The following is a 12,395-nucleotide window of genomic DNA, read 5'->3' as shown; positions in this document are numbered from 1 at the left end:
ACTTAGCCCCTTTCATTCTGAAGGTCCTCGCCTCTTCCCTAGTACTGTCAAATGAAAGAGTCACTGAAAGCGCCTGCGAGACCTGCTTGTGTGAAGAGGTAGAGGTTTATTGAAATATAAACATTCGAGAACATGTAAGATAGAAAATGACCACAACATATACAGACACTTGCTGCAAGAGGACTTCTGAGGTATTTATCCACTGCCTAGGCTACCCATGTGCTATCACATTTTTTCCTGGTTAAATACAAGTAAGATGGGGAGGGGGAGGGGACGGAGCGGCCCTGGCCAATGGCTGCCATGTGACCTCAGGGCTGCACCGTCAGGAGAGCTCCTCTTGGCCCAGGGCCCCATTCTGGGGGCACCTGCCGGCGCTCCCACCCTCGGGCTTTCAGGCTGAGACCCTGCTGTTGCCCTTGAGGGCAGCGAGGGCTTGCTGAGAGGGCAAGCTGGGCAAGCTGCCTGAGGAAAGGGAGAGGATCCAACAACCAGGAAGACACAGTGCACCACCCCTGTGTCCTCCAGGTGGGAAGAGTCCATCCTTTGTGACCAAAGCCCTGAGAAAGACACACTGGCCAAATGTCTGCGATGCCTTCAAGTGGGCCCAGCGCCAGCCAACCGGGCTCCTCCCTGACACGGACCTCAGACGCCCTTCTCTGCCAGGCCCTGTGCCGGCCTGGTGAGGCCAGGAGAGGGTCAGCCCCCAATGGATGGGGCTGTGTGTGTGAGTATGTGTGAGTGTGAGACAGTGTGGAGGGCTAGGGAAGGGAGAGAAGATGCAGTCAGTGCAGCTGCAGCTCACTGGGCTGAGGTATGTGTTTTGTGCTCAAGCGTATGATTTCCCTTTCCTTTCCTAGATGGACTGAGCGTTAGTCGTGCGTGGGCTTGTGCCACCATGGTCTCCCACCACCACAGCGCGATGATGTCACAGCAGGTGGGGTTCCACTGAACACTGCAGGGCTTACTCGATTGAGAGGCGCGCCTTGTGTGAGAATCACCTCTTCTTTAGGACACAGGAACAGCCCACTCCACCCCAGGGTCCAAGAGGAGAGACAGAGCTCTTTCAGCATCTCCTCACCCTCTGGGGCAGCTCAACTTCTCCAAGGTCCATGGCCTCCACAGCCCACTCCTGCCCTGAGGTGGGAATGTTGAGTGAAGGGAAGATGCCCTGCCCCCACCCTGGTGAACTGGGCGCTGGGGTTTGGGACTGCCCTGCTCTGGTGGGAAATGGGTCAAGGGCCATCTTGAGAACCGGTGTGGTTTCACGATCCAACCTGCGTGAGAGCGGGCCTCTCCGTTCCACCTCCTCCTGCCACTGTGATCCCTGAGTCGTCTCTCCTGCTGCCTCGCTCGCACCCTCACTGGGGTCTTAGGGAAGGGCCGGAGGGGCTGGGGTACCAAATCATTTGCTCGGCTTTTGGGGTGATCTGCTTTCATTTCTTTGGTGCTACAATAACAACAATAAAAATTTTAAAGTAAAAAAAAAACACAAAAGTCAGCAAACACATATAAAAAAGATTTCAGAGATGCAAATACTTCCTGAAGAATCAAACATCAACAGTTACAAATCTGAGGTATTTCAATGAACCTGACATTGGCAGGTTTGGGCCCCACGAGAAGAAGAGGGGCCCAAGGGACAAGTGGGCTGTTTCCTGGGAGAGCTGGCCAACAGGGATGAGTGGGGACGTGAGGTCTGGCAGGGTCAGAAAAGGGTCAGTGGAGTGGGTGCCAGGGCCTGCCTGGGCAGCCCCTGAGGCTCTGCCTCTCCCTCAGCAGATGCCCAGCAGGCCCTGGGTCCTGAGGACTGCCCTCATGATCCCTGTCTTGGGACCATTAAAAGGGGGATATGGGGCCCTGAGGACTGCTTCAAGACTTGAATTTGAGAGACCCACACCCCAAGAACCAAACATGGGAGGCAAGGTGGGTTGGGAGGACCCCATGCCATGCTCAGCAGAGAAGGGCCACAAAGACATGCTCTTGGTTCCTAGCAGCCCCACACTGGAGTCAAAGACTGGGGGACTGAGCAGGGGAAGAGACCAGTGACCCTGGGGTCACGGCAGAAGGCAGGGGAAGGGAAATAAATTAAAGGGGAAGGGATGTGGAGGGCCTCCAGCCCTGTGTCAGCTTACAGATTGTCAATACACTGTGCCCGGGATGGGAGGTGGCCTGGGAGCCCTGGAGGAAGCTGGACGCCCACAGACCCCGCCCAGTTCTCCAGGACAATCCCTGATTGGACAACGCTGCCCTGTCAGGCCCCTCCAGCCTCTCCTTGCCTCTAGAGTACAGCAGGACCTGATGGAGCCTGGACAGACGGACAGGTCCAAACTCTCAACATCTGGCCAAATGGTGTTTGATGTGGGCTCCATGAGATGAGGTAAATTCTGTGCATCAGCTTCCTCCACTCTCGATGGGAGGGTGGAGGGAGTTGGGAGCTGGGTCCTGCCCCTCAGAGGGACCAGCTGGTGGAGGGCTCTGCACTGGGGGTGCCCCGGGACGAGGTAGGACTTGGCGAGCAGTGAGAACTGCTGCTGCTGCTGGCGCTGCTGCCGATGCTCTGGGGAGCGGATCCTGCGATGAGGTGAACCACAGGTTTCTGGGCAAACAGCACACCTGAGCGAGTGGGGGCGGGGAGAAGCAAGTGTGAGCACATTGGGAGAGGAGGGACAGGTTCAGGGATTCAGTTCATTCCACTGTATCTATTGCCGCCTAACTCTGGGCGAGGAGGTTCCATGCTGGACGCTGCGCTAGGTGCCGACACTGCCCTGCCTGCAGGTGCTTACAGGCTGGTGAGGGGGACGGACAGAGTCATTTTGCTGAAATGTCACAAAGGCTCTAAGTGAAGTGTACCCAGCGTGTTGTGGGGAAAAAAGGCGGCTTTGGAGGGCAGGGGAAAGTGGGTCAGGAGAAGCTCTGGCGGGAGAGCATGCCTGGACTTTTTAGAAAAAGTGGCCACACGACGAGGAGGAGACGGCGTGGCAGGCAGAGGAAATCTGAGAGAACAAAGAACAGAGAGAGGCGGCGAACGTGCTGGAGGCTGGTGCAGCAACGCGGTAGGCCCGGGGGGAGCTGAAGGCAGGCATGCGGCACAGGAGGCTGGAGAGGTGGCAGCGCGAGGAAATGGAGGCCTGCGTGTCTCTAGGCTGCCGGGGTCGTACCCTGTGGGGCTTGTGAAGCCCCTGAAGTTTTAAGGGGAAGAAGGGGACGGACATCGCGAGACGGGCATTTCAGAGCTCTCTGTGGGGCTGGGAGGATGTGGGTGGATGGAAGCCTGCAAGTCAGAGCTACTCTAACAGGGGAGAAGAGAGGTCTGAACCAGGGCCATGCGGCGGGGACGCAGCAGAGCAGTGGCGTCTGCTGAGCTCTGGTGGGTGATGGGCCTGAGGGGCTCTCAGGAATGACTTCCAAGCTCCGGGCCTGGGTGACTGCACAGCCACTGAGAAAGGACACAGGTGGGACAGGATTGAGGCAAGTGAGGTTTGGGGAGCCTTCAACTCTCTTCTGACTGTTCCCCATGCTGAGGGAGAGGAGGCATATCCTCCTCTCTCCTGAGAAAGGATGAGAGGAGATGGAGAGCCAGGCACTGATCTCCCCTTTCCCTGCTTTCCACACAGACCCACTCCCAACCCCCAAACCTCCTCGACCACACGGCACCACCAGAAGGCAAAGGGCATCCAGGCCCTAGCCGCCAGCTCGCCCAGTCTCCTTGAGGGGTCTGTGTTAGGCAGAGACCTTTGAACGTGGCGTGGTCTCTGAAGCACTGACTCTGTGGTGAGTGGCTAGGCAACTTGGCATCCCTGCTTCTCTGCAGGCTGCTTCCAGGAACTCTGCCCCTTCCCTGGCCCCAAGCGTGATGCCCCCAGCAAGTGGCCCGGCAGAGATCCAGAGCGGCCTTGGCCCCAGTCCCCAGAGCAGGAGCACTCAAAGCATGCCCTGTGGAAATGCCCCTGGTTTTGATAGAAGGTGCAGCTCTAAGCCCCCTCCACTGGGCACCTCCCCATGCCCCCTCTAAAACAGGTGATTGATGCCCAGGCTCCCAGCAGGAGGCCACTGGCCAGTGTGCCCGTGCTCTGGGGCCCCCACTCATCAAGCTGTGCTTAACAAGAGTCAGCTGGAGGGACTTACCTGGTGGTACAGTGGTCAAGAATCCGCCTGCCAATGCAGGGGACACAGGTTCAATCCCTACTCTGGGAAGATCCCACATGCCGCGGAGCAACTAAGCCCATGCACCACAACTACTGAGCCCACGCACCACAACTACTGAAGCCCGTGTGCTGCAACTACTGAAGCCCACGCGCTGCAACTACTGAAGCCCGTGGACCTAGAGCCTGTGCTCCGCAACAAGAGAAACCACTGCAATGAGAAGCCCGCGCACCTCAACGAAGAGTAGCCCCCGCTTGCCGCAACTAGAGAAAGCCCGTGCGCAGCAACAAAGACCCAATGCAGCCAAAAAAAAACAAAAAACAACCAGTCAGCTGGCTTTATCCCCAAACTCATCTCTACACTAACAAAATGGGAGTGGGAAACGGATTGCTGTTTCTATGAAAACTAAGTTGAACATCTTGGAAAGTCTTCGTAAAGGTGCTAAACCAACCAACCAACAAAAAACTGTTGCCAAATTAGATCTAGGAAGAGACAATTGTAAAAGACTGGGGGGAAAATCATGAAAATATAGGCTGATTCTGCTGCGCTCCGATTCCTTTGCCTGTGTCAGTTCTTGGACCATGACAGATGATGTCCAGGAAGAGAAGAGCTGAACCAGTCAAAGAAAGGAGACACATGCATTGAAAGACTGTAATGGTGGACACTGATTTAACTTATAATACAATGTTAAAGGTGTGGATAGAGTTGATTATGATTCTTTACGTTAAATGACTTTTTCAAATAACGAGCCAACCATTGGTCGAAAAAGGGTTAGACAAGGGGTCTCCATCACTTTATCAAAGGTGGTGGTGGTGGGGCTTCCCTGGTGGCGCAGTGGTTGAGAGTCCACCTGCCGATGCAGGGGACAAGGGTTCGTGCCCCGGTCCGGGAAGATCCCACATGCCGTGGAGTGGCTGGGCCCGTGAGCCATGGCCGCTGAGCCTGCGCGTCCGGAGCCTGTGCTCCGCAACGGCAAAGGCCACAACGGTGAGAGGCCCGCGTACCGCAAAAAAAAAAAAAAAAAATGGTGGAGGGGGATCTGTCATCCTATTAGCAATCCTCAGCCCTCCTCATCCGGAAGAACTACTTTACTTTTGGAACCTTGAAAGGAAGCCACCCCTGGGAAGATATTCAGACAGAACGGTGACAAGGGGGTCTTGCAGGGAGCTGTACTGAGGCTGGCTGCCACCCTGCCGCCTCCTTCAGAGCCCCAAGAGCCTCACCTGCGTAAGTGGTGCCGTCAATGTCCACAGACATGTTGATGCTCCCAATGCTGCTCGTGGTCAGGTTCACCGCTGCAGCCGAGGCCTCTGCTCTGTCCTCTGCTGGGGACAAGGGAGACAGCAGGCCCGGTCAAGCCCTCCGGCATTTCTGTCGTTCCCTTCAAGGCTCTCCCACCCTCCCGGCCTGGCCACAGCAGGCTGAGGCCTCCCAGAGTTAGAAAGCACCTGGATAACCTTCTGCCAAGTGTAAGGTGTGGCAGGAGAACCAGGCTGGTGAACGTCCTACGGCTTGCTTTCTCTACTGAACCACTTCACCTTCCCAACTCCCTCTGCTCTCAGAGAAGAGGCATCACATAGGCAAGGAGGCTGACCTCAGCTCGCAGCTGCGCACTGATGCTTTCAACACGATTCTGCAAACCCTGAGCACCCACTATCCACTGGGTGGGGCGTCAGAGGTCACTAAGACCCAGCCCCTTCCTCTGAGGATTTGCCTTGCCTCCTCCTCCCCTTAACCAGGCTGGGAGGTCCCCAAGGAGAGGGTCTACCTGCCCAGCACCTGGCACTCCCTCTCCATCTGAGCCCTCCGTGGTTTGTGGAAGGCTGCAGGCGCTGGCACACAGGGCCTCGCCTGGCTCACCGAGACTCTGCCCTTTCATGACGTTGAGAGCCAAGAATTCTTCCAGATGAGCTGCCTCATCTATTAGCCTGTGGCTTGTGCAGGGCCAGGGGCACCTGGCCTGACTGGGTCAAGAGGGCAGAGCCCTGCTGTCCGGGCTGTCACCTCCAGTTCCCTTCGGCTCCTCGCCAGGGGGGGAGTGGGACAGGGAGGGGCTGCCTGGGAACACGCACAGCTCTCTTCACACCTGATTTCTTCCCAACACGAGCCCGTTTGTTTGTTTCCCAACATGTTTGTTCTGAGATAGAGTCAAGAATGGCAAAGAAAATGTGTGTGAGGGGGAAAGGGGAACAAGGGGAACAAGGGATGTGGAGTGCGTGGTTGCGGGTGGGGGGAGGGGCGGGGAGAAGGTGGGGCACCTGAAAAATGTGGAGGGGAAGGGAAAAGATGCCAGTTATGCTGCCAAACTTGTATTTCCTCCTCCCCTCTCTCCCGGGGGTCACTGGCAGCCTGGCCTGAGGCAGCTCTGGCCCCTCACTGAGCCTCCGGAAAGGAGGTGCTGTCTTTCTCCCAGATGGTGAGGCACTGGGGTGAAGGGCGAGCCCTTTAATTGAGACAGATCAAAAGGCAGGAGGGGACGGGGAAGACGCGGCAGCTGTCCCTCAAGGCCTCCTGCTCCTCCTTGAACAACTGCTTCTCCTCTTTGCTAGAGAACAGGGCACGCCTGAGGAAACTGCAGGTCCCCTGCAAAATGACTTCAGCTTTGGTGAACTGAGACCTCTGTGGCCACCAAAGCCTCGGGTGGCTCTTTGGCCTCTAGATCCTTCTGGGGGCCAGGGGGGCAGAACCTGGAGGGGCTCCACCCCAGTCCCCGGGACGTAAACGGGCCCTCGAATGGAGCCGGGGTTTGGCGCCCGGGCCCGGCACTCACCCCTGCCATTGATCCTGATCTTCATGGGCAGCTGCCGTGCCATGCTGAAGAAGTTGCGCTGGAAGGCCTGCTGCACCAGGCGCTGCTCCTCCTCTGACAGCCTGGACGCCTTCTTCTCAGGGGGCTCCCCCGACTCCAGCCGCTCCCGCAGCTGCTCCAGCGTGGCCGTCCGGGTACCGGCCTGCTGGCTGGCCAAGGTCACAGGCACAGCCAGGCGATTTGGCACGGGCACGGTTGTCACTGGGACTCCATCACCTGACAACGGCACCAGAGCTGGACCCAACCCATAACCCACCCTCCCGCCTGGGTCTTGGACCCAGGGAACTTGGCGCCCTTCCTCCCTGCCCTTCCTCCTCACAAGGGCCCTGCAGACCTTTCCTGAGAGTGGTTGCTGGGGATATCCGAGGGCCACTGGCATTGGTGCCACTGCCGGAGCCCAGCCCGAGGATGGGGAAGCGGATCTTGGGCGGGGAGAGGAGGGCAGGGGCCCCAGCGGCAGCGGCAGAGGCAGCAGCGGGCGAGTAGCCAAAGAGGGAGGAGCTGTAGCTGGGCCGGCGGCCCTCCCTCCTGTTGCCATCAATGGCTGCCTGGAGCTCGGCCGGGGAGCTCAAGGCTTTCTTCTCGCACTCGTAGGCATAGAGATACTTCATATACCTGGAGGGAAGGAAGGAAGGAAGCCAGAGTCATCCAAAATGTGGCACGAGGGCTGTCCAGTTTAAGTCGATGGGCCTCTGGAAGCGGGCTCTGAGGGGCAGGCTCTGTCCTCTAGGACAAAGGAGCACAACCTGGTGCATGTGATGGAAGAGGAACCTCCCGGACAGCGATGCCCCACCCCAGGCCCTCTAACTGCTACCCAATTCTAAACGCAGCTCGAAGTGGAGGCACGGTTCATTAGGGAAATAGATACTTTCGCTAACGTTTCATGTTTTTGTGGCGCCTTTCTAGTGTCCTGGGAGAAATGAGAAATGCCATGTTTTGCAATGTCTTTCTGGCTCCTTGATCTCCTAACCATTCTGAGTCAGGCTGGTCAGACAGGAGCAATTCTTCCCACTGTGTGTGGACCTAGAAGTGATGTCCCTCTTTGTGTCAGATGCCCCAAGAAGCAATTCGCTACCCAAGAACCTTGGGAGAAGGACTGCTATGCTGGATATTGCTCTGTTCCCAACTTCTCCTGGAACAGTTTCAACAAGGCCTTAACATGTCACCTAACCTATACATGGCTGATCTTTCCGTATTTTTCACAGAACAACGTCCAGAGTTCTGAAAGAACAGATTCCCCTCTGGCCCTCATTCGCCAGTGCTCCTCCTGTTCTCACTGCTTCTATCACCCTTATAATTAACTCAAATGGGTAGAAAAACAGGTCGCCGATCCCAGTGGGATCCCAGTGCCTGCCTTCCTCTGGGTCCGCTGTTGCTGGGCAAGCTGAGTGTCAGGTAGGAAGGGCCAGGCTTAAGGTAGGGGCGCTGTGTGGGAGATGACGTCCTGGAAAAAGCGTGAATTTCAGAGACAGAAGCCCAGGCGTGACTCTTCAGCCTGACCACTTACTAGCTGGTATGGCTCTGACCAAACGATCTAACCTCTGAGACTTAGTTCTTGTTGTCTGGGAAACAGGGACAAAAACCTTCTTGACGGGGTTGTTGGTGAGGTTTGAATGAAACAGAAGAGTGAAGCAGCAGCACACAGGAGATGCTTGGGAAGGGGCGCTCTCAGGATGACTTAGGTTAGGGAGGGATTCATCTCAGAAAGCTCCAGGCCCTTTCAGGAATTCCGCCCATCTTGTTCACTATACAGTGGAATTTCCTTCCTTCCTCTCCTCTAGGTTAAAGCATCCCCTTTCTCCAGCCTTAGCTTCCTTTCCCCAAGGCTCTGGCCACTCACTGGGTCCTCAGGGTGAAGGCGGCGCTGGTGATGGACGTGGGCAGGTTCAGGCCTTTGGTGATCTCCCTCCAGATCTTCTTGTTGATGATCTCCACCAGGCCCCCCTTCTCCGTCACCAGCTTATACAGCATATACAGGTCCAGGATCTGCTTGGCCATGATGGGGATTCGGTTGATGGGGGTCCCTGTGATTGTGCAAAGAGAGAAACAGAGGGTTGTGTCATTACCATGCAGAGAAAGAAGACATCTGTGGATGCCCACCCTTTTGCTGAGTTGGAAGTATGTTCATAAATCTGCTTACAAGTATAATTTGACTCGAACTCTCAAAGCCTGGAAGCTATCAGACTAGCTGCCAGTTCTCCTTGGGAAGAACAGAAAGATAGGTCCAACTCACAGGCTGTGTGGCCTTGGGTAAAACACACAGCCTCTCTGGGTCTGTTTCCCACCTGTAAATAAGAGGGCCAGACTAAATGACTTCAAAGATTTTTTTTTTTTTTTGCTAGCAGTATGATTCCAGATTCTTTCCTAATGATTTGGCAACTCAGTCCTCTGGAGCCTTCAGAAGCTGTTCAGCTGCCTCCTCAGGGAAGTCTTTCCCTGACTCCCAAGACAGGTGAGGTCCTGCCCCATTGTCCACCTGGAGAGCTTCCTTGGCTTCTCTTCTGCAGCTCTCAGTGCAGTTTATAACCGTGTTTTTATTTGCATACTGCCTGTTTTCTCTTCATCTCTTCTCCTGCTACAGGGCAGAGAAATGGTTTTTTCTCTCCTGTGTACCCACCATGTCAAAGGAGCTGCTGGGCACACAGGTCTCCAGGGGGATGAAAAGCCACTCAACAATTCACTCCAACCCCTCCCTGGCCTCTGAAAGAGGGAGGGTCAGAGCCGCTTCCGCCCACTGGCCCCGAAGGGAAGTGAGAGGAGCCAGGGACTTGATTAGGAAACCTGGCACCGAGCAGGAAGGCCCACTAATGAGCACCGGGGGACGGCAGGGAGGGCGGGGCCAGGCTCCTTTCTCGGGCGGCTGGGATGCTCGTCAGGAGGCGTGATGGATGACTGTCATTTGGCAGCCTCGGGATTAATGATCTGGAGGTCAGAGGGGAGAATTCCAGCAGGAAGGGTCACCGTCCAGGGCAGGGTATGAGACTTGTTGCCTTTTGATGGCAAGTCCTTTTACTGTACATAGGCTGCTCCTCCTGTGCCGCGGCCGCCCCCCCACCCCAGGCTTGTTGAGGTCTCACTGCCTGCCTGGTGGAGTTACGCCAGCTTGATTAGAGAAGGGCTGTTTGTTTCAGCTCCTCCTGCTTCTTTCCCCTCAAGGAATGGCATTTTTCTTCTCAGCTCTAGATCACTGGCCTCACCAACTCTTTTATAGGGTAATTCAAGCCAGAGTGGAGTGAAGGGTGCCACGTTTATGAGGAGGAAGTAGCGTGAGCACGAACACGTGGCACTGCTATGGTGGGACCGGGTCTCTTTTCTCAGTGTGGGGAGGGAGCTAGAGGTCTTGAAGACCTTTGTATTGACCGGCTGGTCTTTGGAGGGTCAAGGACAAAGGGGCCATAGAGTTAAGTTCAAAGATTCACTGGTAAAATATCAGAGGACTGCTGGCACGACAGCTCGCGCGCTGGTTAACTACTTCTCCCTGTGCTGTTCCGGACAGTAGACCTTATTCCTGTCATAAGCACAGGAGTCTCATGCAGCAGAACTGGTCTCCTGGCAGGACAGGGCTAAGGCCTCCCTTCTTCGTAGGCCTGTCTGCCCGAGCTCGCTCATGGCCTTGGCGAGTTCATACCCTCAGGGCATCACCTGGAGAGTCTGGGAGGACCACTCCCAAGGCCCCCTCACCCAAGTCCCCAAAGCGCTCAATTCCAGAAGCTTCCAGAACATCTTTACACATGTGACCTGTTCACTTCCAGGTCAGATGTTCACAGTGAGCTCAGCTTCATCCCCTAGGCCAGCTCCCTTTTCCCATCACTTCCTCTTCTTCCAGCAGCACCATCATTCTTTGAGGTCTTGGGTAGGAACCTCCGAGGCAGCAATGGCTCCTCTCCCTCCTCTCTCACCCACCTTTAGGCTGTCGGGAGGCTCACCGATTACTGCTTTGAGGCCCCTCTCAAAGCCATCTTCCTCTCCGGCCCTCAGCCACCACCCTGGGCCAGGCCCTTGCTGGCTCACCGTCAGATGCCCCCAGCAGCTTTGAATCCACGTGATCAACCTGCACGCTGCTGCCAGACCGTCTAATGAAAACACCACTTTCACGCCATTACTCGCTTCCTAGTTTAAAAACCCACAATGACTCTTATTGCCAACCCAGCCCACCTCACATGTTCAATCTCATGACTCGGGTTCCCCAACACTCCTTAGAAGATTACGTACGATGTATTTTAAGCATGTCCCAACAACTCACTCTCACTCCAATCAGTTGGGTCTTCTCACCCTCACCCCTAAAGGCAAGCTCCTCTCTCCTCTACTTTTTGTTTTTCCTGTCCCTCCTCATCAAGCCTAAAATGACCTGTCTGCGCTCAAATCCTCTCTACACTGGCCTTCAACGTTCACTCCCTCCAGGAAGAATTTTCCAACGACCCCAGTTCACATGGATTTCTTTCCTCTCAGAATTTCTATTATAATCACTACAAGTTCAGCAAATAGTTACACTTGTTTCACATATGTTCGTCTGGTATCCCAGGAGGACTGTAAGCTCAATGAAGACAGGAATTGTTTTTCCTTCATCATGTCTTGAATATTAGAATGTTTAATAAGCTAAACTACCATGCAGATTAAACCAACCAACCAACCAACCTGCTTCTCAGAGTCAAAGCAACCAGCTCTGTGTTAACCCAACTGGGAATATTAAACGCATTTCCTTCCTTCCTGCTGTGGTGTGCCCACCAGGGTCTGTCACTAACTCGAAGTGTCTAATTGCTGACAGCCCTGAACAGAAGTCACCCTCTCCTCTCAGGTCCTGGCAGGTTCATTAGGGGGGTCACGACCCTTATTAAACAGACTGGGGAACCGAGGTCCAGAGTGGTTAAGCCCTTTGTGTCTGAGTCCTACAATAAGAGGACTGGCAGCACAGGAATGGATGGAGAGCTGGGGATTTTGAGAAGGTGAAGAAACCATGACTTCATTCAGTGGGGTCAAAGAGAAGGGGAGACAGGTGTTAAAGAGGGCAAGGGGGCTGGGTTTGTGATGCCCACAGAACAGGCGTGGCTGAGTGAGTGACCGTCAAGCAGGGCATGTCCAGCCAGGGGAGTGCTGTCCTTCAGAACTGTCACCTTGAAGAGCCAGCTACCGCTCCGTTTGTGAAGAGCTTTCAGAGTTTACACTATTTTCATTTGATTCTCTCCAAGGGTGGTAAACCTTCATATGTAAAGGGTGTGTTTTACTTTTAGAAATGGTCATTCATGGAAACAAGCCAGGAAAATAGGATGAAGTGACCAGGCTGTTTATACTGATTTTGTGTGAAGATGAGGTGTGGCCATAAACCACAACAGATTATCTAGTGTGGCTCAAACTGCCTCTGAAGGCAGCTCCCCAGAGAGGAATTATAGATTTGCTCAGAGTAGTCACTAGACTAAATGGCTAGTCATTTGAGATGGCTTCTTTCAAA

At 55.0% G+C, this 12,395-nt stretch overlaps 1 protein-coding gene across 15 annotated transcripts in view; it reads right to left on the bottom strand.

The window, feature by feature from the left end:
- The window catches only part of ARID3B (AT-rich interaction domain 3B), a 70,830-nt gene that overhangs the window by 16,501 nt on the left and 41,934 nt on the right, over positions 1–12,395 (bottom strand). For 9 of the 15 annotated variants that reach the window (XR_012330222.1, XR_012330218.1, XR_012330221.1 and 6 more), the window contains exons 5-8: positions 8,790–8,973; positions 7,284–7,564; positions 6,911–7,165; positions 5,364–5,465 (exon numbers count right to left, since the gene is read on the bottom strand). Coding sequence is in view for 4 of the 15 variants with exons in the window: in XM_033851988.2 (XP_033707879.1) it covers positions 2,447–2,610; positions 5,364–5,465; positions 6,911–7,165; positions 7,284–7,564; positions 8,790–8,973 (986 nt within the window). In the remaining 11 variants the exon portion in view is untranslated. Of the gene's footprint in view, positions 1–86; positions 2,611–5,363; positions 5,466–6,910; positions 7,166–7,283; positions 7,565–8,789; positions 8,974–12,395 lie in introns of those variants that run through there. The other 6 variants (XR_012330225.1, XM_033851988.2, XM_033851990.2 and 3 more) reach the window with 6 other exon arrangements.

This window comes from Tursiops truncatus, chromosome 2 (assembly GCF_011762595.2).
Source record: "Tursiops truncatus isolate mTurTru1 chromosome 2, mTurTru1.mat.Y, whole genome shotgun sequence".
Taxonomy (NCBI): Eukaryota; Metazoa; Chordata; class Mammalia; order Artiodactyla; family Delphinidae; genus Tursiops; species Tursiops truncatus.
This window is presented reverse-complemented; position numbering and strand designations above follow the sequence as displayed.